The sequence below is a fragment of the Podarcis tiliguerta genome, assembly GCF_965153285.1.
Source record: "Podarcis tiliguerta genome assembly, chromosome: 2".
Lineage (NCBI taxonomy): Eukaryota > Metazoa > Chordata > Lepidosauria > Squamata > Lacertidae > Podarcis > Podarcis tiliguerta.
In genome coordinates, this window is record NC_139535.1 from 42150765 (window position 1) to 42173056 (window position 22292).

The window sequence follows — 22292 nt, forward strand, 5'->3', positions numbered from 1 at the left end:
GTTTCAGGTTATGCTGGAGAAACCGTGTATTAGCTATCTGCGCACAGTACAAAGTTGGCCTTCCCCATTTATGTGTAGGTACCTTTGGGATTGTTGTGTTGGTGACCTTGTGTGAGTTCATTTCATGCCCATTCCCCACAGCAGTGCTTCAGTTAGCAGTAGCCAAATGCTCTGCTGGCTGGTTGGCATTCACTCAAAGAGGGTAAGGTGCGAGGGGGACGCCACTATGCATTCATTCAGCGTCTGTTGAAAAAACAAAGGTAGTCACCCTGAAACTTCTAGACTGCTGGTGGTAGTATGCAGTCCAACTTGCATGTGATACTGTGGCCATGTAAACACTTGAAAAATGTTTTAGCTGTATTATAATGTTATAAGTTGAAAAATAAACATGTAAGAAGTATTTTGCTTGCTGGTCTTTTGCTAATATATAAGCTCTTCTTTTTCTTTTTCTTTAATAGAAGAAACGCAAGCAGAGCGCCCAGAGCGAAGATGTAATCAGTGTCTGCAGCTTTGACTCAAGTGTGAGTAATTGTTTTCTGAAATGTAATGTGCCCAATGTGGTTCTCTAGAGTGGCTTTTTGTGAAACATTATTTGGTTTTTTGACCATTTGGGGGCCAAACTGTTTGTTCCTGTCATAAAAATACTTTCTGCTCTGCATGTTGAAATATTGCTGACAAACTTAAAACTTTCTATTTTTGAAGCATGTATAATTCAAGGAAACAAGTTCTATGTCCAGGAAGATAGTGCAAGTGGAATAGAACATTGTTGCATGAACTCCTGCTGATAAATTAATATTACAGCTTGAATTTCTGCGTGCAACCCCAAAACATTAAACCATGCAGAAATATATTCCTGTGCTTGACTTGATTGCTGTGACTTTACTTGATTATGAGTTATACTGGTGGTGTAAAATGCACTTGGAAACTAATTCCATCCTAATACCTTTCTTGAATCCCTAATGAAGACTTGTATTAAAAGTGGCATTTTTAATAATATGGACTGATCTGGACATAATACCGTATTTTTCGCCCTATAGGACACACTTTTTCCCCTCCAAAAATGAAGGGGAAATCTGTGTGCGTCCTATGGGGCGAATGCAGGCTTTCGCTGAAGCTTGGAGAGCGAGAGGGGTCGGTGCGCACCGACCTCTCTCACTCTCCAGGCTTCAGGAAGCTATCCGCAAGCCTGGGGATCTCACAGGAGTTCCCGCAGGGCTCCCTAGGCTGCAGATAGCAGCCTGCCGCCTGAAGCAGAGCGCCCCGCGTTTCGGGAAGATATCCGCACCCTAGGGAGCCCTGTGGGAGTTCCCGCAGGGTTCCCTAGGCTGCGGATAGCAGCCTGCTGCCCGGAGCACGGGGCGCGCTGAAGCAGATATTGGGCAGATATCCTTTTCTCCTCTAAAAACTACGGTAGGTGCGTTTTTAAAAGCTCAGGCTTCCCCTATGGCTGGGGGGGGGGTAATAATGTTTTTTTCTTTATTTCCCCATGAAAAAATTAGGTGCGTCCTATGGGCCAGTGCATCCTATAGGGCGAAAAATACGGTACATCCAGTGGTCATGTTCACATGTTCATGTTAAACCGCTGAGCTGCATTGCCAGCTGAAAATACAATTGTTTGCACATGTATTTGTTGAATAGAAAGTGTCTTTTTATTTTGTTTCAATTGTTGTTAATTGGTTGCTGGTGTGTGTGTTGATTTTTATATGCCTCGTGATTTGATTTCAGTGAAATTGCTCTTAATGTTTTAAATTTATTTCACTATTACCCTACTCAAGGATTGTGTGTTAATGAAGGGCAGATTGACAATGTTCTCAAATGTATAAACAGTAAACTTAAACCATGGTTAAGAATGATGTATATGAGCTGGAATAAACCTGCATGAGCCTTGGATGTGCACACTATGCCTTCCCTTCTTCTACCCAGATGGGATGAGGACCTCAGCAGTATTTACTTTCAGGTGTCTTTTAAACATTGCTGGGCATAGCATCCAAACTCAGAAGAGGCAAACTGGGGTAGTGAGGGATTTGGAAACCATGTCTTACAATGAATACCGTATTTTTCGCCCTATAGGACGCACTTAATGCAATAAGGGTGCTTCCACAGCAGTATTACTGCTCTAAAAAAATATGTGCCTGTCTTCCTCTGATGCCTACCTGCTTTGGTTGAAAATTGAACATGTTCCATGTACTTTCCAGCAGCAAGATGCAGGCTTTCTGTTCCGGCAGAATCTGTAAACCTTTGTGGCCTTTTAATCTTCTTCCTTCTGTGTGTGCCTGTTTTAATTGAAGCCAACTCCAGGTTAATGGGAGACCCAAGGAGATCCTTGGGATGGGTCTACTCCTTTTGTCAGTGGTCCTTGGTCAGCTCACCTGACTGCAGTGGCAGCGCTTAGAACAATGCTGGGTGATTATGCCTTTCAGATTTCCCAAGTGATGGTAGGTCTGGTGGCATTTTGAGAAATTACAGCTACTGCTCAGAGTGCCAAGCCAGAACAAAATCAATTTTAAGAAAAGCCCAGATCAGACCATGCTGGTTAGGGCTGATGGTGCTGTAGTCCAGAACATATGGAGGGCACCAAACTGGGGAAGGCTGCTATAAAGGATAATGTTTCTATCTTAAGTCTTTGTATATGTATGTACGTAATTTATTCTGTAATTAAAAAACAAACTTCTGTATTAGTGCAACCATCATGTGTGATGCATTCAGAGACCTTAGTATGGTTCCTTTGAAACAGCCTTTTGAATACTTAACTTAAGATTTAACTTAACTGTTTTTAATCTTATCATTAAACACATTCATTAGTAAATGTATACCCATCTTTTATATAATACGTATACAAATTTATAAGCCACACTTTGCAGCATAATAAATGTGTGTTCTCTTTCTGTAATGCACACTTCCCAGATGTCACTGAATACATGACCGGGAGATGAGGACACTTCAGTTTAATCCTTTCATAAACATAATGCCATTTTAATAAGAGAAACTCAGCTGCCCTGTTTCCAGTAACACTGCTGTGTCCGCCATAGTGAGATTAATGATGGGCTAATTAAAGAACTGAGAAATTGATCATTAATGCTTGTCGCATTTTCTCCTCCATACCTACCTCTTCACGTTCGGCACATATGCTAGAAAAACTTGTATGTGCACGTGTGTGTGGAAAGGGTTGTCAGTTGTCACTTGCTTAAACAATTTTAGCTTTTTGTTGTTAGCATCTGTTTGATGCTGATAACAGCACTTCCCTGTCAGCTCTCTACAGAGCTGTACCACTCAGAACATAATTCCTAGATGGCAAGTGGATGTGTAGTTCATAGCAACTGTTTTCAATAATTAAACAGTTAACTGAAATGTGTTTGAATTGTTTTGTATTATAATGGCTACATAGACCTTAAAACATGTTAGGTCAGTGGTAACATTACTGGTTGTTTCTGTGCAGCTAAATTGGGAAGGAACCAGCACATGTGAGGGAAGTGGGGGACGACATGTATGAGCATAAAGCCTGTCTACACAGCACTGGTGGGACCAGAAGACAACTATTATAACTCTGCAAAATGTGATGTTTTGGTTCAGACCACTATCCTGTTAAGCTAAAATTATTTGGTTCCATGTTCTTCAGTGGAACTAAATTTTCTTAATTCTGCAATCCTAACGTCATGAAGAGTTGGACACGACTAAACGACTAAACAACTACAACGTCACTTATTAAGAAGTGCCATTGACCTCAGTTGGGCTTACTTCTGAGTAGACATGTTTAGGATTGCAGCCTACTTAGGTTATAGATCTGAGGCATAGGCTGGTACAACTATCTAGCTAAATAAATAAACTAAGCATTCTGAGACATTTTGTTGACGGGCTATGAAAATCCATATATAACAATTAATGAACCATTTTGCATTTTATTCAAGACTAAATAAAGGGTAGACAATTACAGATTAGTTATTAGCATCTACTTTCCATACTTTAGTTTTTATATATCATTGGCTAACAGTTAAGCTAGAATTGCTTACGTAACATTTGTCTGAATAGTTTAGCTTTCATTTCATTCTTCATAAAGTTGTATGTGTGGTTTAACATCTAGTAGGCTAGAGTCGCAAACATTAAGATCCTTGGTTTACATTGCAGCCATTCTATCAAAGGGAAGATAAACTGAAATATTGAATACATTAGTCTGGTAAAGAAAGATTTTGCTTTTAAAATATGGCATTATTAACATCTTTATAGCTTTATTCATACAGTGAATAGCACCATATTGCACCCATTTCCAGTTGGTATATATATCTGTCCACACTTCATGTCCATGTATAAAAATAGTATTGTACCATACAATACATCTTAGCTGTGCCAGACTGTCTACCTTTTTCATAATAGTCTGTCATGAAGGGATAGTTTCCTGTCCATCTTTCACAGGATGTGCTGAAGCTTTTCTTATGTTTCTGCTGGTTCAGAACAATAGAGATACTTGGCATAAAGACATCAATGGTTTTGTGCAGAATGTCTTTTTTTTTTTTTAATACAATTGATCAGAATTGTGGTCTTTAGCTCATTTGGCAAGTTTTATTTGAGACCTTGAGATATGCACTTGAATTGATGGCTTCTTACTTGAATGTGTCAGAAATCACCTTGGGAGATATGATGCTGTCTCGTTAAAACTAGTATTAAGAATAAAACTCAGGTGCTATAAAACAGGCAAAGTGTACCTCCACAGTAGTAGCCTGATGACCAGTGATTTTCTGATGCACAGGCTCTTAACATTTACAAGATGGTATCTGTCTTCAGTGACTGTGTAATGTTGTTGTCTGCTGACAAACTCTACACTACGCATATATTTACGGCGCCACAAGATTTAGGACTGGAACATAAATGACTATTATGTTGTAGCAGACTCTGTGCAGTCAACGCCTTTAAGGTTTTATTATGATCTGGTAAGGTGATGTTAGTCTAATTAGAAGTTTTATTAGTTTTCTTATTATGAATTCTGAATATGTAATCATTCTAGTTCACATGCATTTCACACATGGTATAGTTCAGAGTTTGTATTCTCCATGGATTTTGATAGCTTTAACAACTGAATTTGAACTTGGTGTGTGTGTGTGAAAGCCAATATGGCTAAAAATTCTGAACTAATTAAGCGTAATAAAAACTTGAGTGTCAAGTTATGGCACTCTTATATTAGAAAGATCAGAAGGGATTAGCTTCTTCACCAATTATGGACTTGAGATAATTAAAAATATTGTTGCAGCCTTTTTTAGTTTGATTTAAATTTAATACTGTTACACCTTAGTAGTAGAGAGTACTTAAACCTTGGTTAATATATATATTATATTCATGAATTATGTATGTGTCACTCTGTTTTTTGTCAGAGTAGGCCAATATGTATGTAGAATCAGATTTGATAATAAAGTCAACATATCTAATCTGTTTGTAATTATTCTATGGACAATCCGCCTCAATGCTATTAACTGCAGTTTTTCTTTTATAAGACAACTGATACGCTTTTAATTTTGAATTTAAATTATTCAGAGAGATAGTAATGTGATTGTGTGTTAGCTTTTGGGACTGTAATGGCAGATTTGATGACTAAAATGGGAGAAAGGTAAACATCTCAAAAGCTATTTTGATGGCAACTAGTTTTGCAAAAAATAATATTGTCTAAAGTTTACAGAAATTTAACTCTTTAATATATGATGGCACAGAAAAGCAGGTTAAGAGATTAAAAAACTGATGTTTAATTTCTGAACCATTTTTCATAGTACGTGATTTTGTGACATCCTTTATCCAGTGGTCTACTTCAGATATGGTTCACATGACATGGTAAACCCAAACTATGACTTAACCAGGACCATATGAAGGCGCAGGCTCCCAGAGAGGAGCTGAAGCTGCTTTTTTGTATCTTTTTTGGCTGTCATGTTAAGCTATGCCATGCTTCAGTTTAGCATAGGAGTGGGGAATTGGATCTGGCCACTGTTTGGAAAATCCAAGCCCAGTTTAGCTGATCAGTACAAATTTCAAACTTCATGTTGAACTCAGTAGCTGATTCCAGCAACCTTGCAGCCATCACCTGTTAGCTGACCGGCACTACAGCAAGCCTTCCTTGCTACAGCCAGGAGCACATTTTCAGGCTTCCAACTTTGCATTGGCACTTGTATCTTCATCTGCATGGGGCAGGTGGTTGTGGTTTGGCAAAAGCCATGGCCCAAATTGGGACCCACAATGTGCATAATTAGGCTTGTGAGGCAGAGGTACCCCACGCATGGCTTAGTGTGACATCTGAACCCAGGCTTATGGTTAAGCTGAGATTAATATGGAGAGAGCTTAACCATGATTCTGGGTTCAGAAAACCTGATGAACCTTGGCTTTGCTCTTCCCTGCACTGAGCTATGGCTGTGAACTCCTTTCTGGGGGCCCACAGATTGCATATTCCCTGTAAGCCATGTTTTGGCTTCCCATTTCATGCAAACTAGTGGTGTCATGTTGCTGGAAATCATTGTAGACTGTTTCATTGACTGTTTCATTGAGAGAGTAAACAGGGAGAAGCTGTGATATGTGCTGGAGTTGAGGTTTGGATTATTTTAAAGTTGTCAATTATTTTCTTTTAAAGTTGTCAAGCTCTAAATAATGTTGGCTCCAGATATCCCCTTCTGTCCAAACCCTCACCTGTGTTAAAATCAGCTGAGGGGGCCCTCTTGCTAGTCCCACCTCATATTTTCAGGGCCCTCCCATAGTCTTGTAGCTGTAATCTGTTTTTGTTGTGGAGGTGGGAGGTGATTAACAAAAGCTATCCTTCTGGCAAACTGGGAATATCCCCTCACTCACCCAAGTTTAGGATATCCCACCATTTTCCAGCAGAGTTTTCTTCTCTTTGAGAAAAATAAGTGGCTCACGTAAATGGGAAAAAAGCTTTAATAATAAACTGAGAAAACTGTAAGAAAAGAACATAATGTCTGAGAGAAGATAAATACAATACAGCAACATCATGAGGGGAGTCTGAGGCAAGAAGAGGCAGTTAGTCCCTTTTACCTGACATTCTTAATTGAACATACACTGAAGGGAGGGGCTGATTCTGGAGCAGAACACACAGGCCCACCCACCAGATACCAAGCACTCTACTGTTCAGATTAGGCCCCAGGGTTATTACAGTTTTAACTGTTTTTAATTCTGAATTTCAAATTGCTGCAACCTGCCCTAGGACCTGATGGCAAAGGGCAGGTAATAAATTTCATCATCAACAAATCAGAAGTGCAGCGGTTCCACACAGGCAGTCTGTTTAATCTCTTAATTTGCAGAGCAGTGGCTGTGTTTTTGCTCTGTTATAAGAGTACAACTAAGGGTCTATCGTAATTGTGTTGAGGCTCAGTTGTCTTTATGCAGTAAGGAAGGTATACAGTGATACCTCGGGTTAAGAACTTAATTCGTTTTTGAGGTCTGTTCTTAGCCATGAAACTGTTCTTAACCTGAAGCACCACTTTAGCTAATGGGGCCTCCTGCTGCTGCCACGCCACCGGAGCACGATTTTTGTTCTTATCCTGAAGCAAAGTTCTTAACCCGAGGTAATATTTCTGGGTTAGCGGAGTCTGTAACCTGAAGCGTATGTAACCCGAGGTACCACTGTATGTAACTGGTGCAGATCTGCATTTTGGTATTTGCTGAATTTGATGGACACATCTACTGACATGTCCCAAATAGGCCTGGATCAGAGCCACTGTGTTTTGCGTGGTACAATCTGCAAAGCATTTCTACTAAGTTGATCAAAACATCTTGGTAATTGCCTGCACCATGTCTAAAGACATCCTTCCTGGATCTGCCTCAGCTGATCTGGATAGTTTAGGAAATGATGTACTATATAGATTTTATCCCTGATGAAAGGATGAAAGCTAAAAAACATACTGTCCACATGATGCGGTTTACGCTATTTCATATTTTCTTAGTCTTTGTAGTTTACTAATACATCAGATGCTATTGAACTCCTGCTGACACAGACTATTATAGATGATGCCCTGTGTGTTAATGGACTGCAGCTCTCACTTGTAGGTAGGAAGTGTAGCACAGTAATAATATTAAGATAGTTCCCAATGTTCTTAGTCCAAGGGAGAGGGGTCAGGGTAAGGCCAATGCATCATTAGTTTCATAGCAGGGATGTTGCCTCTTGGGTTACTGAATGGTGTTCAGCTACACATTTTACTTTGAATGATCACTTAGAGATTTTTCTGTAACAAAACAATTGACTACAGAAGAGGAAATTTTGAGACATTTTAATGGTGACAGAAAAGAAGAAATGGTACCGATAGGCAATGGTACTCATTTGGCATATAAATTATAATATTGAATGTGGAGGATTAGATCAATAAGATACATAAACCTGCTTAGAATAATAGCAGCTGGCCCCTTTGAAGTATGGAGGATCTGAATCTACAACCACCATGAAAGTTGGTAAGCCCTTTCTGCGCAGAACATGTATGTGACAATAGTGTTCATCACTGATACACATATCTGGTTTGCCTGCTGCATCACGATCACATGTAAGTATGTAGCTCTGTCACTTTAAGCTTGAGCAAGGAATGATTTTAGAGAGGAAATAGTGACTTGCAGAATAGGAACTTTTAACACTGCTGAGAAGTTGCTGTTCTGCCATCAGCTGTAAGCAGGATCAAAGCAGGGAACCCAGTTCAAGGGTCTGATACTATGCATAGTTACTCAGAAACAAGTCTTAGTTGTTCTCCAGTCTTTCCCCTCAGTAACCTTTTGACTAGAAACTAAGGCTTTAATGTTTGGTTGTTCAGTTAGAGTAATCAGTTTTTTAAACTTTAAGTGTTCATGATTAATTGGGCAGCACATTATTAACATGCAAGTGCCTGCAAAAGTGGCTGATAACTAAATGCCATATTTATTCCCCCTTTTCTCTCACACAGGAGTACCTCTTCTTAAGCGGTATCTGCTATGACATGTGTACATCATTAAAAACAAAGGAAGTACACTTTTTGTTTCCAAAGTATTGTTTTCACCCATATGCAGATTTAATCAATGGATCACTTAAAGTTTATGTGATCTATTGCAATGTCTTAATTGGGTTGTAGCCCTTCTATGAACAGTTTTGTTAAAAAAAAAAAAGAATATTCTGCTCATCCGTACCCTGTCTCTCCAGAAACTGTTCAGCACAGCTATTGCATTGCCGGTCTGTTTATTGTGGAATAGAAATGTACTATTGACTCCTTCCTCTGTGATGCTTTGGAGGAATGGAAAAGGGGAAGAAGAGGACATCCCACCAGTTGGGAGCATGATGAAGGCTGCGGAAGATAATCCAGTAGATCCTAAAGTCCACCAAAGACCTGGTGAATAACCAGGTCTTCAACTGGCATTGAAAGGTTAAAAGAATGGGCTCCTGCCACATCTCAGAGAGGAGAGAGTTCAAAAGCTGGGGTGCTACCCCTGGAAGCACTCTTCTGCACTGCCATATGGCTAGCACAGGCTTCAGCTATGGATAGTAGAATTAGGATATCTATCAACTCAACAAATTGAGATATACTTTCTTGCCCTAGTTTTTACCTGATAATTATTTTTGCCTTCCTGTTTATTTCCCTTTCTGTTGTGTCCTGTCCCTATCAGTCTTTGCCTGTTTGAGCTGTAAGCCAGTGGACAGGACCTGCCACTAATTTTAAGTATTCAGAGGACTTGGATCTGGAAGTGCTTTAGAAGTAGATAATAACAGTAACAAATTTCTTACTTATACCCCGCTCATCTAGCCAGGCCTCCCCAGCCACTTTGGGGGCTTCCAACAAAATATTAAAAACACAATAAAACATCAAACATTAAAAACTTCCCTGAAACAAGGCTGTCTTCAGATGTCTTCTAAAAGTCAAATAGTTGTTTATCTGTTTGACATCTGATGGGAGGGTATTCCACAGGGCAGGCGCCACTGCTGAGAAGGCCCTCTGCCTGGTTCCCTGTAACCTTGCAGTGAGGGAACGACCAGAAGGCCCTTGGCACTGGACCTCAGTGTCCAGGCAGAGTGATGGGGGTGGAGACACTCCTTCAGATAGATAAATACCAGTATGTTATGTGCAGAAAATGTGTTAAACGCAAAGCATGACCAACTAAAGGAATCATTTGTGCCTGGAAAGGAAGCTCAGGTAGGCAGACATCAGTTTCTAATATCCAGTTAATGCTGCAAGTGATTGCTTGTCACAAAACAAGCAGAAAATAATCTTTCAACCAAAGAGCAAGAATACCAGTAAATAATTCAACAGCTATTCTCCCCTTCTGCCTGTTTTTCTTCTCCCAGCCTATAACCTCTGCTTAGCTGTGTAGCTTCCCATTGTCTAAATTAGATCTGTTAATCCTTAGTCATCAGAACTGAGCTCTGTAAACAGTATTACCTGTGGCAATAGACATAGCAGAATTTATTCTATTAGATCTGCTTTGATGGGCTTCTGTTTTAATACTTCCTGTTATTTTTCTTGCCTACGTGCCTCATGGGTGCTTACTGAATTCGTTGTACAATAGTGTGTTACTCATGACCAGATATAGTACCACAAATTATTTTATACAGAACATTTGGTCTGTAGGCTGTACCTACTGTAAGGCTGGTAGCTCAGTCCCAAACATGTTTACTTCACACAACACTAAACTATGGAACTCGCTCCCACAGGAAACAATGATGGCCATCAACCTAAAGCCCTAAACGGCCTCAGTCCAATATACCTGAAGGAGTGTCTCCACCTCAATCGTTCTGCCCGGACACTGAGGTCCAGCGCCAAGGGCCTTCTGGCGGTTCCCTCGCTGCGAGAAGCCAAGTTACAGGGAACCAGACAGAGGGCCTTCTCGGTAGTGGCACCCACCTGTGGAACGCCCTCCCACCAGATGTCAAAGAGAAAAAGAACTACCAAACTTTTAGAAGACATCTGAAGGCAGCCCTGTTTAGGGAAGCTTTTAATGTTTATAAGGGGTTATTGTATTTTAGTGTTTTGTTGGAAGCCGCCCAGAGTGGCTGGGGACACCCAGCCAGATGGGCGGGGTATAAATAAATTATTATTATTATTATTATTATTATTATTATTATTATTATTCGGCTTTAAAAGAGGATTAGACAAATTCACGACTGAGAGGGCTATCAATGGCTATATGCTCTGCCTCCACAGTTGGGGGCAGCAATGCTTCAGAATACAGTGGTACCTTGGGTTAAGAATTTAATTCGTTCTGGGGGTCCGTTTTTAACCTGAAACTGTTCTTAACCTGAGGTACCACTTTAGCTAATGGGGCCTCCCGCTGCTGCTGCACCACCGCCATGCGATTTCTGTTCTCATCCTGAAGCAAAGTTCTTAACACAAGGTACTATTTCTGGGTAAGTGGAGTCTGTAACCTGAAGCGTCTAACCCGAGGTACCACTGTACCAGTTTCTGGCAACCTTCTTGTGGGCTTTCCTCAGGCAACTGTTCAGCTACTGTGAGAAAAAGATGTTGGACTAGATTGGCCATTGGCCTAATCCAGCCGGCTCTTCTTAGGCTCTTAAAGACATCACAGTCTCCATTCTGCCATTATTCTAGGGAAACCAAATGTATGCTTTGGCACCCCTAAAACCTCTCACTGCTTGGAAACTGGGGTGTGCACAACAATATGAACACTAGAGAACAACTAGTAACCACTGATTATCAAACCAGTATTTGTAAATGCTGCTATAATTTGAAGTATTAGTTCTATAGTTGTAAGAGTAATTGGAACAGGATGATTTTCCAGTTCCCTAGTCAAACTCTCACCGATTAACATCCTTGTCCCCCCCCCCCCTTTATTTTTAATGGTCTTCTTGCTAGACAAACATTGGTTATCAGGAATCTTCTACTAAATTAAACTGACTGTTTTGCACTTCTTAGGCACACAGTTCATTTTATTAATGTGCTTTCTTGAATCTGTGCAGAAAATGAAAGTTGCAGTGTTAAATTATCTGATGATTAAGAAATGAATATGCTTCCAACATGACATTAAAAAGAAGTTACTAAATTATTGACTACCTGATTTAGAAGATGTTGAGAATGGAGCATTCCCAGGGTACTTGGTCTAAGCATATATGTGCCCAAAGTATAAAGATGACTGACTTTGTAAAAAGTTTAATTCCTTCTTCAGATGGCCCTATGTAACAGGATCTCAGCTTTTTAACCTTCTTGATTACACATGTGGCTGCAGGGGCATTATGTAACACCCTGATTAACAGGTAATGAAAGATCTGATTTTCCTTTTATTGTTTACTGCCATGAAACAATTGTACGAGATATAACTTTTCTTCTGCTCTACTTGCTATTTAAGGGTTAAGTCAGAAATTTAAGATGACTGGTCTTCCATTTTTTGCTACTTTTCTGCTTTTGTTTGAAGAAAATATGACATGTGGCTTATTTTAGAGTTGAATGCTAAGAAATTAGAGCAGCTTCCTGCATGATAATGCTATAGACAATAACGTAGGACAGAGCATGTGCATCATCACATTTGGTGATTTGCTTTTATAAAATCCTTGTTGCAAGTGATGAGAGAGGAGTATATAGAAAGAAGTCAGTAATATGCAAGCTGTAATTTGCTTGCTTATTAGGTTTATAATTCCCTTCCTTAAATATTCTCTCCCATTTTAACTTTAAAATTAATTATTTTGGGGTTGTTAATCTTATTATTTTAAAATATGCATTTTGTGTTTGTGTTTTTGTACTGGAATGCAAAGCATACTATAAGATGCTGCCCTTAGATATGTGCATTTTAAAGAACTTTTTCAAAGGTTGCTGTGGTGCATGTTGCCATCCCAGTCCTTACCCATTACCCAAACTGTTTTTAAAACTATATTGTTTTATCCAAGTAAATCGTTTGCAAAGTAGATTCATTGAAATCAATGAATGGATTACATAAATCCATTTATTTCAATGGGTCCATTCTGTACATGACTTAGTTAGATACAACTCACAGAATGAGGTTTCTTAGCACTCATGCAGAAGTTTATGCTGCACTGGGCCAGAGACAGTATTCTCAGGTAAGCCAGGAGCTGTAGGCCAACACCAGTAGTCCAATTTGAAGGACCAACCAGGAGGCAGCATCCAATGTACTCCAGCAGCTCCTGACAAGATGTATCCTAATTTATGCATGCTCCCTGACTACTATGAGGACTGAGATTTCTCTGACAAAATCCAGTAATTTATATAGTCTAAATCAATATGTTCTTGCAGCCGATGGCTACTGGGAATTGTAGTTCAATCGGGAAGGAATCAGATTAGGGAAGACTGTTATGGCTACTGCTTATTAAATATATTTTGCAGGGTTTATCCTGAATGTGAAGCAGGTTGAATTAAAAACAACAATTCCTTTAAAAAACAAGTGGTTATAATAGAGGCAACTTCCTTTTCCTGTAAATGGGTCTCATTTGTTACCTTTGTATGACTACACCACGGAGCAGTGTATTTCCCTCCTGCACATCTCTTCTCCAGCTGTGCGCTGAACTGTGTTGCTATTTTAGTTTGTATGATCTGCTGCCTGCTTGGCAATGTACTAATGTAGTGTGTTTATTTCTGAGCAGAATTTTCATACCAGTCTTAGAAGGTGTCTCCTAGACAGATTTGTGGTTTGATGCCAAGATACTCCTTCCAGTCTTCATCTCTGTATTAGGTTCCCTCTCCAAATTTAAGTAACAAACACAAATACAATATTTATAGATCACACATATTCAGCCTCTAGAATTTGCTAGAGCAGCTAACAGTGTGAAACGCAACATCAATAAAATATAAGAACTACTGAAACTAAAGCACAAGAGGCAGACACCATCACATGAAACAGCAACTGTTATCTCAGCTGCTTTTAAAAGTACAAAAGAAAACTAAGAATTCTATAAATTCTTCAAAAGACTAGAGAAATAAAAGCATCTTCACCTTGCATGGGGCTGGCCCAGAGCATTTGGCCGCTAGAGGCAAAACAAAAAATGCTGTGTCCCCTGCTGCCACTTCCTCCTCCTCTGCTGCCCACCTGGCAGTGACAGGTGCATGACAAGCAGCAGCAGGTGGGCACACAGTGGAGGAGGAGGTGGTGGCCGACAAGCACAGGGGATCTGCTGCCCCTCTCAGCTGTTTGGAGCCTGCTGCCCTGAGGCAACTTCCTCACACCTCCTTATGGCTGGGCTGGCAATGACCTGGCTCCTTAATGATATGCATGTAGATGCCAGACAACCCTTCTTGGTGGGACATTTCAGCGACAAGGGGGCACCACTTGAAAACCTCTCCAGTTGCCACTCACCACATCTCACCTGTAGATAGGTGGGTTATTTAAGCTGGTTTATTAGAGGTGCAGTATTTAAACTGGCATATGTAGGATTAAAGGCAGCTTTGATTGTCATCTTTCCTGCCCGTCATGAAACATCCAATCTAAGGAGGAGCAACTTTACACAATAAAAGAAAGATTCTGCAACAAATGACCACACATTCAATTGCAGGGTAGCCATTCCAGGTTTTTAAAAATTGCACTTAGGTTCTTTCTAGCCCTGCAGTTTTAAGTATGAATTAGTCTTCTCTCTGACATGCAGCACGTTTATTCTTATACAGTGGTACCTCGGGTTACAGACACTTCAGGTTATGTGTTTTTGGATTGTGCACCGTGCTGAACCCGGAAGTACCGGAATGGGTTACTTCCAGGTTTCGGCACTTTGCGCATGTGCAGAAGTGCTGAATTGTGACCCGCGTGTGCACAGACTGTGGGTTGCGAACGCTGCGGGTTGCGAACGTGCCTCCCACACGGATCACGTTCACAACCCGAGGTTCCATTGTACTTTACGGCATGATAGAATCATAATTATATAGGTTTATACATATAATATTGTACTCTATTAATACCCATGAGGCAATGTGCATTGAATATGTTTTTTGTATACCCTAAATAATATATAAGTAGTATGATTTACTCCTGTATAGAAGTAGAACTGATCAAATATGCATCTAATATAAACATATTGTGTGTACACATGCTTCACTTTATTTTATCACAGGAATTTGTAAATAAAACTAGATAGCTTCATCAATCAGCACTCCAGATCACTCATCAGTGAGAATTAATGTGCTGTATTAATTGATTCCAGTGCCAAAGTGATTTCTTAATCTTTAAATGTAGTGATTTCTGGTATCCTAATGCATACAAAATCCATTTGTAAAGCGACTCTTGAAAAGCTCAACTGGGAGCAAAATCCTTGGTAAAACTAAGGGAAACAGATACACCTTGGCATTTAGTGAAGGTCCAGCATCAAGTTCAGTCAAAACCTCTCAAGCATGTGGTGGTTTAACTTAACCCTTTAAATGATATCAATCATTCATTTAAGGATTCTAGTAGTCAGACTGCATTGATCTATTTATGTAACAAATACATGCCTTTTTGATTGCATGGTACATTTAACCTTTTAGGAGTCTACTTCAAAAATAATGGGCCAATACTCCCATGGAAGCCCAATATACCTCGTCTGTTCACATCCTTGCAGACTCCTGCCCCCTTTCTGTCAGGGCACCAATGCCTGCCTTTGCATCATAGAGCAGGGGCATCTGCATCTGATGGAGCTGGCTAGGCTGGAATGTAGCTCCCTCTCAGCAGTTTCCTTTGCTTCTCCTCTACTGTCTAGTTCTTTGTTTCATTTCCTTAGATGCCACATGCCCACAGAGGCGTACCTAGGTTTTCTTGTGCCCTAGGCAATAAATTGTAATAGTGCCACCCCCACCCCTTGCACCCTTAGCAAGGAGCTGTATCCCCGGCAGGCAGTCTCCTAGCCACTCCAAGCTAGAGTGGAGAGAGACGTGATTTTTGAGCCCCCTCCTTGGCAGGGACCAACCTAGCCAACCCCTAGATATGCCCCTGCATGCCCAGTGAGGCATTGGGTGGGGGGAGCTGAGCTAGTTATGCACTGGGTGCTGGCCCACTGTAGAAACTCTTGGGCAGGGGTAGCCAATGTGGTGCCTCCAGATTGCATCTCCAATTGTCTCTGTGCTTGGCAGAGATGGAATTCAGCAACATCTGGAAGTCATCCTGTTGGCTATACTTGCCCTGAAGTGGGGGACCTCTGTGAAAGGCCAGTGTCCAGACTAGCATAATATGGAGTCATTGCCATGCTTGCCTGACACAAGTGACCTAGATGGATTCAGCTACTGAATGTGGTTAAGGTGATGGGTATAGGAATCACTGGTAGTGCTGATATTTGCCCCACAGTGAAGCACTTGGAAGAATGGTTCCTTAGTCTAAAGTGGGTTCTCTGACTGTATTGCTTTGGCTGGCACTTGGTTGACCGTGTGTGGTCGAAATACTGGCAGTTCGATCACTTCCCCTATTTTGGAGTCAACTGGGGAGCCTTGCTGAGCAGTTACATGCCCCAGGCCACCTGCTAGGATTGAAGAGGGGGGACTGCCTGGTAGCAGTCTGTCATTGAAATATTTATTGTTTCATTTACAGTGGTGCCTCGCAAGACGAAAAGAATCCGTTCCGTGAGTCTCTTCGTCTAGCGGTTTTTTCGTCTTGCGAAGCAAGCCCATTAGCGGATTAGCGCTATTAGCGGTTTAGCGGCTATTAGCAGCTATTAAAGGCTTAAGGGATTAGCGGATTAGCTGCTAAAAGGCTATTAGCAGCTTAGTGCCTTAGAAAAAGGGGGTGGGGAGCGGAAAAAAAACCCCAGGAATCGCAAGACATTTTCGTCTTGCGAAGCAAGCCCATAGAGAAATTCGTCCTGCGAAGCACCTCCAAAATGGAAAACCCTTTCGTCTAGCGGGTTTTCCGTCTTGCAAGGCATTCGTCTTGCGGGGCACCACTGTATATTAAATTTATATTGCACTCCCAAATAAAGGTTGGCTCTTTTGGGAGGAAGGTAGTTAGTGATCAGCACTAACTTGGCACCAGTGTGCAACTTTGGTGCCATGCAGATTTCTTCCATAGTTTTGGGGTCCAGCTCCCAAGCTGCTGTTGGGTCTGTGTTCTACTTTAAGAGGCCTATTTTGCTTAGATCAGTGGATATTGACATTGCTGGCTGCTTTCTTGCCTCCCTCATTTTAGGGATGTGCACATTCTCCATTTTCAGTCTCCATCCACACAATGTGTGTGACTGTGTTTGACTGTTAGTGCATAATTAAGAAACAAGACATTTCTGCACAGACCTTTGCATGGAAGAATGTTATTAAATCAAACCAGCATCCTGAACACAAATGGCTTCATTTCTGGCTTGCCTTCCCAAAGATATTCTAACATGGTCTTTTTCAACAAAACAGTTGCTGAGCTGACAGAGCTATGATGTGGTGCACAAGGCAGAGATGTCTGGCATGAGGGAGGTAATAATTCTTTAAAATATGGCAGGTACATGGCCAGTACTTTATAACAGAAGGCAACTTGTGCATACTGTTTAAAGCAGATCAAGGGGGAAAGCAGCAGAGGTTGAGGCTTCTCCGATGAGTCACTGGGTACATAGGTCTGACTGGATTCATGACCCTGACATTCCAGTTGAATTACTAGCTGAAATGTTGACTCTGTAGAGCGAGTGATCCCAGCTGAGGCTGCTTGGAATGGACACATGAATCAGATGGCTTTAGGCAAGCTATTGAAAATAAATATGAGACTAAAAGAGCCTAGACCTGCCTGAAGGGCAAGACCTTATCGGCCTGGATGACTGATGCTACACCCATGGACACAGGCAAACTGATTGAATCTGATCCAGACAAGGCTGATGTAATCATTACCAGGCCCCGTGTCCTGTGGGTGTGGAGGGCTGGGGTTGAGATTGTAATGGCTGTTAGCAATACTGTTTGGTTTCCTTGATCATTCAGGCCTACATCCCCTATGAGCCCAAAATTCCAGGTGGCAGTAGCCCAGTGGGTTATTCACCAGCTTCATGACGCCGGCGGTGGGGTACTGTAACCCTTTGTGTCAAGTGGAGACTTAAAGCCAAGCCACATATTTTACAGAGTTTTCATAAATTTCCATTGTGTTGTTTTAAATCAGTTGCTCGGACTGAAACAAATAGTGGACAGACTATTTCTATGTCACTCATTTTCTCCCCAAATTTCCTATCTTCCCAAGCAACTATTGCACAAGGTGTTGGGACAGAATGCACAGACAGGAATCCTGGCTATGCATCAGGTACAGATAGCAAAGCTGCAGATAGCAAATACTTGAGTGTCTGTTATCATGGTGTTGAAGCCTTATTTACCTAGGGATCCATTAGCCACGCCATCCCCTGGACCTCGGAGGGAACAAAAGTACCAGGAAAGCAGAATCTTCTTTGGAGAAAAAGAGTTTATTGAGATCTGAGCACAGAGTCAAGGTCTGTACTCAGAGACAGCCTGCTGGTTAGTTCCTAGAAATACACTGGCTGTCAAGCAAGACACTTCAGCAGACTTTCTTATACCCCCAGACTTCCCCAATCGGCTAGCAAATATTGCTTGCTTAACACATTTTATTGCTTGCTAGATATTCCTGTCTTTCTGCTAAGCCAAGCACTCCCTCCCACCTCCTTGTACACGTGTTCGCTAGCTAAGCATTCCCTTCGTATCTCTTCTTATCTAAAGCAGAAGTAAAGCAGGAAACATCTTGCTAGTGGTTTTTAGTTGACAGCAGTTTTTGGCTAGGCAGGAAACGACCTTCTGACCTGTAACTAGCATCAGCAGTTTCAAGTAGCTGGTTAGACAGGAAACGGCCTCCTGACCTGTCTGATTTAGACTTTGCAAATAACTGCAATTTTGGGTTTGAGCTTGTGTAACCATCCTAGCAGAGTGCCGGAATTTACTATGTGTAGATAATATTAATGATTAACCGTTCCCCTCTCCCTTCACTCCGTCCTCTTCTTTTGAACAACCTAATACTTAGGTTCGTTCTGGGGTATGGGCCTATACTCCCTCATCACAGCGATGACTGTGGGTCCTAGCTTCCGTGACAGGAGTCTTTGCATCATTTGCTGCAAGCATTGCAATAAGCAGGGGATACAGAGGCAAAGAAGCAAAAGGATTAATAGCGGTCCTGCTAATAATACTATAACATTCCTGAGCCAACTGCCATCAGGGAGCCAGGAATACATCCAACCCCATGCATCACTCCCTGTGGCTTTCAGCGGGTTTGCAGCTATCATTGTTTCCATGTGGTTGATGGTGGCTGAAATATTTGCTGACTGGTCTGAAATGTACATGCAGCAATGGGAATGAATTAAGGCACAAACTCCGCCCTTAGAGGCAAGGACTACATCCAAAGCGTCTTAAATTGTGGAGGGATATGCATACAAACCCAGCATTCAGAAAGATTAAGCATAGAAGAGAAACGATCTATATCTCTAACATAGGTATTATTACTCCAAATCTGATGATAGGGCTCTGACCGGCCGGTTTTCCGTATATGTGAGTCATCTCCCAGACCCAACCCAAGTAGGGCTAGTACCAGAAGGGTCAAGGGGATGGGGGCTGGTTGTTCCCTCCCACAAAATCGGTGACGCTCATGCCAGCAAAAGAAAACACACATCCATATGACAAGAGCGGTTGAGATAACCCCTATCCACCAACCCCAATCCTTCCATGGTTCCTCCCACCAATATTCAGGGGGTGTGCTCATTGTTGAAGAGCCCACTGATATTTGTGCCCGACTACCTGTTGAGCCTCAAGGATGAGAGTCCACTGGTGAGCTGATGCTCCCACTACGTGGGTCAACTTTTCTATTAGCCCTGTTGGGTGGATTGAACTCTCGTGCTGCCTCCCTAGTGACCAGAGCATATGGAAGCTGAAATCCTGGGGTGGCAATTCTTACTGGCACTTGTTTAGTAATTTCAATGCACACCTGGCTCAGGCTCCCATCTATCACCTGGGTTAAGAGTAGGACCTGGTCTATCAAATGAGGTTGGTACAGTGCTCTACCTTCCAGATAACAGTTGACTACCCTCCCACAACAGCAAGAGCGGTCCAGAACTAGATAGATTTCGATCGTCTCTACAGCTTCCCGTAAGAGCACTGTCCACGCATGCTGGTCAGTGGTGTGGGAGAGGAGCCACAACGGGGCAGTGGGGTGTTTTAAGACGGCAATCTCATCAAATCCCAGTTTCCAATAGCCAAGGAGCACACCATCTCTTACCACCGGTAAGACGAACCAGTCGTAGCAGAGGCCAGCAGGCCAATAGGGTTGGTATGGTTCGGTAGGGTCAGGGCAATAAGACATAGAGCAAGTCAATAAAGAAAATAAGAGAGAAAAGAGAAAGTCTTTGTAACTGTCCTTGTGATGATTAGTCGCAGGATCTCGTTGCCCGTGGCCTAACGCTTTTTCCTGGTAGCGTCAGACACAAGGTGATGATCAACTTCAGAGGGTCAGCGGGATTTCTTTTGCAAGTCCAGACACCCTTCTTCAGATGCGTGTGATGTACCCAGGGGATCACCTCGACTACTTTCACTGCAGTTAGGGATGAGGGGGTCGCCAAACGCTGTCACTCAGAGGGACTGGTGAACCGGCTCAGCGAGACTGCCACGGGACTGCAGGTGTACGCTTGAGGGAATACCTGGAAAGAAAGCAAACACACACAACAAACACAGGGATTGCACTTGTTCTTGGGTGATGTGATCTCCCATCTGCCCAAACCGGCGGGGATGCCTCGGACGAAAGGGGTTGGCCTGCCATATAGAAGTTCAAAGGGTGATAGTTCTCAGTCTCTTGGTTGGCGCACAGGGCACATTTTGGGATATAGCAGCAGTTAGTTATAGCAGCAGTTAGTTGAGGTAGAATATTCTCCCAAGGTGCGCCTTAGCAGCTGGGCCTCCCAAATGGGTGGACTCGTGGTAATTCTTTACAATTGTGCTGGCCAAATGTTGGGGCACAAAAACACGGCTGTCCGGTCCTTCCTGGAGCGTTGCTCCTTCTTGGCTGGTCCACTGCTGTTCATCAAGGGTGTAACGTGGTTCCACATCGTCTGGAGTGAGTTCTGGTACCAATATCAAAAGTCCCGGTGGTGCCTCTAAATTGGCTGGAGAACAAATGTCTACGTTGGGGGCGCTGCCTGCGGGCGCCCCTCCCATCCAATTCTTCACCGTGCGTAGAGATATCAGCGAGGCGGTCGTCACTGGAGGGGATCTTCAGGATGCTGAGACACAGTCCAATCTGAAGCAGCTTTCTTATGTGGTGGACCCAAGGGGTGGTGCCAGCGACCTTCACAGCTGTGGGTGTGGAGAGCAGATGGGCCCTTCCAGCACGGCGGCAGTGGTGCCTGGGACCAGTCTCATCCACACCTCGTCACCTGGCTCAAACTGGTCATGCAAGAAGTTCGGGCCTGGGTTGAGAGAGAAAATCTCGAGAGAGAGACTGTACATAATTGTTCAATTCCACATCTTGAGCAGGGATAGGTGAAAGCATGCACACATAAGGAACCGGTCTCCCAAACATCACTTCAAAAGGGTGACAAGTGAATACGTTTCAATGGGAGGCTACAGACTCTAAGCAAAGCCAAGGGCAACATGGACACCCAATTAGACCCTGTTTCTTGGGTCAATGGTTTTTTTTTCAAAGTCCTGTTCATCCTTTCCTCTTTTCCAGAACTTTGGGGCCTATATGCGGTACCCACCATCTTCCTTCTTCACTGGCAACAGTGGGGTGTTTCACTGTGATTGGCATTGTTTCAAGATTCCATGTTGAAGCAATCGCTTCAAATGCACCCACACTCCTTCAGCTGCCTGTCGTGGGATGGGGTATTGGTTTTTATCTTTCGCCCATAGTCCAGGGTCAACATCATGAGGCAGGCTAACAGGGAGGATTCCCTCCTCTTCTTTTACCATCATCAAGCACCAATGGTCTCTCAGGGGCATTTCTAAAGAAAACTCTCCTGCTGGTCCAGTTGTCATCATTACTTCCCCCATTGGTTGGAAGGAAATCTGGGCTTGTAATTTTGTTAACAAGTCTTGGCCCAATAAAGGAATGGGACACTCTGGTATATACAAAAAATTGTGCTGGACTACTTGGCCACCTAGGCAGCAGGTAACAGACTGCAAAAAACGGGGCCTTTTGTGATTTACCTGTGGCCCCAATTATATTAACCACTTGGTTTGTGGGTTTTGTTACAGGCACAGGTAAGACTGAGTGGGCAGCTCCCTTGTTCACCTTCTCCTACCTGTAATAAGGTAGCTAGGTTAAGGGCTGTGGTAACCTGAAACTTCAGGCGTGAATGTAATAACAGCATCTGGCACTTCCTCATTTTCGCTTGTGATAGGAAATAGGTGCCTTTCATGTCAAGTAAGGCTGGGACTGCATGTGGAGTCACACAGGTGGTGTCCTGTCCAAACGTGAATTTTATCTGCCTTCGTGAGTAG

At 42.4% G+C, this 22292-nt stretch overlaps 1 protein-coding gene across 6 annotated transcripts in view; it reads left to right on the plus strand.

The window, feature by feature from the left end:
• Window positions 1-22292, plus strand: part of ARHGEF3 (Rho guanine nucleotide exchange factor 3) — a 104958-nt gene that overhangs the window by 36398 nt on the left and 46268 nt on the right. For 5 of the 6 annotated variants that reach the window (XM_083421402.1, XM_083421397.1, XM_083421400.1 and 2 more), the window contains one exon: window positions 459-521. In XM_083421402.1, the coding sequence (XP_083277528.1) occupies window positions 459-521 (63 nt within the window). Of the gene's footprint in view, window positions 1-458; window positions 522-7067; window positions 7207-22292 lie in introns of those variants that run through there. The other variant, XM_083421401.1, reaches the window with a different exon arrangement.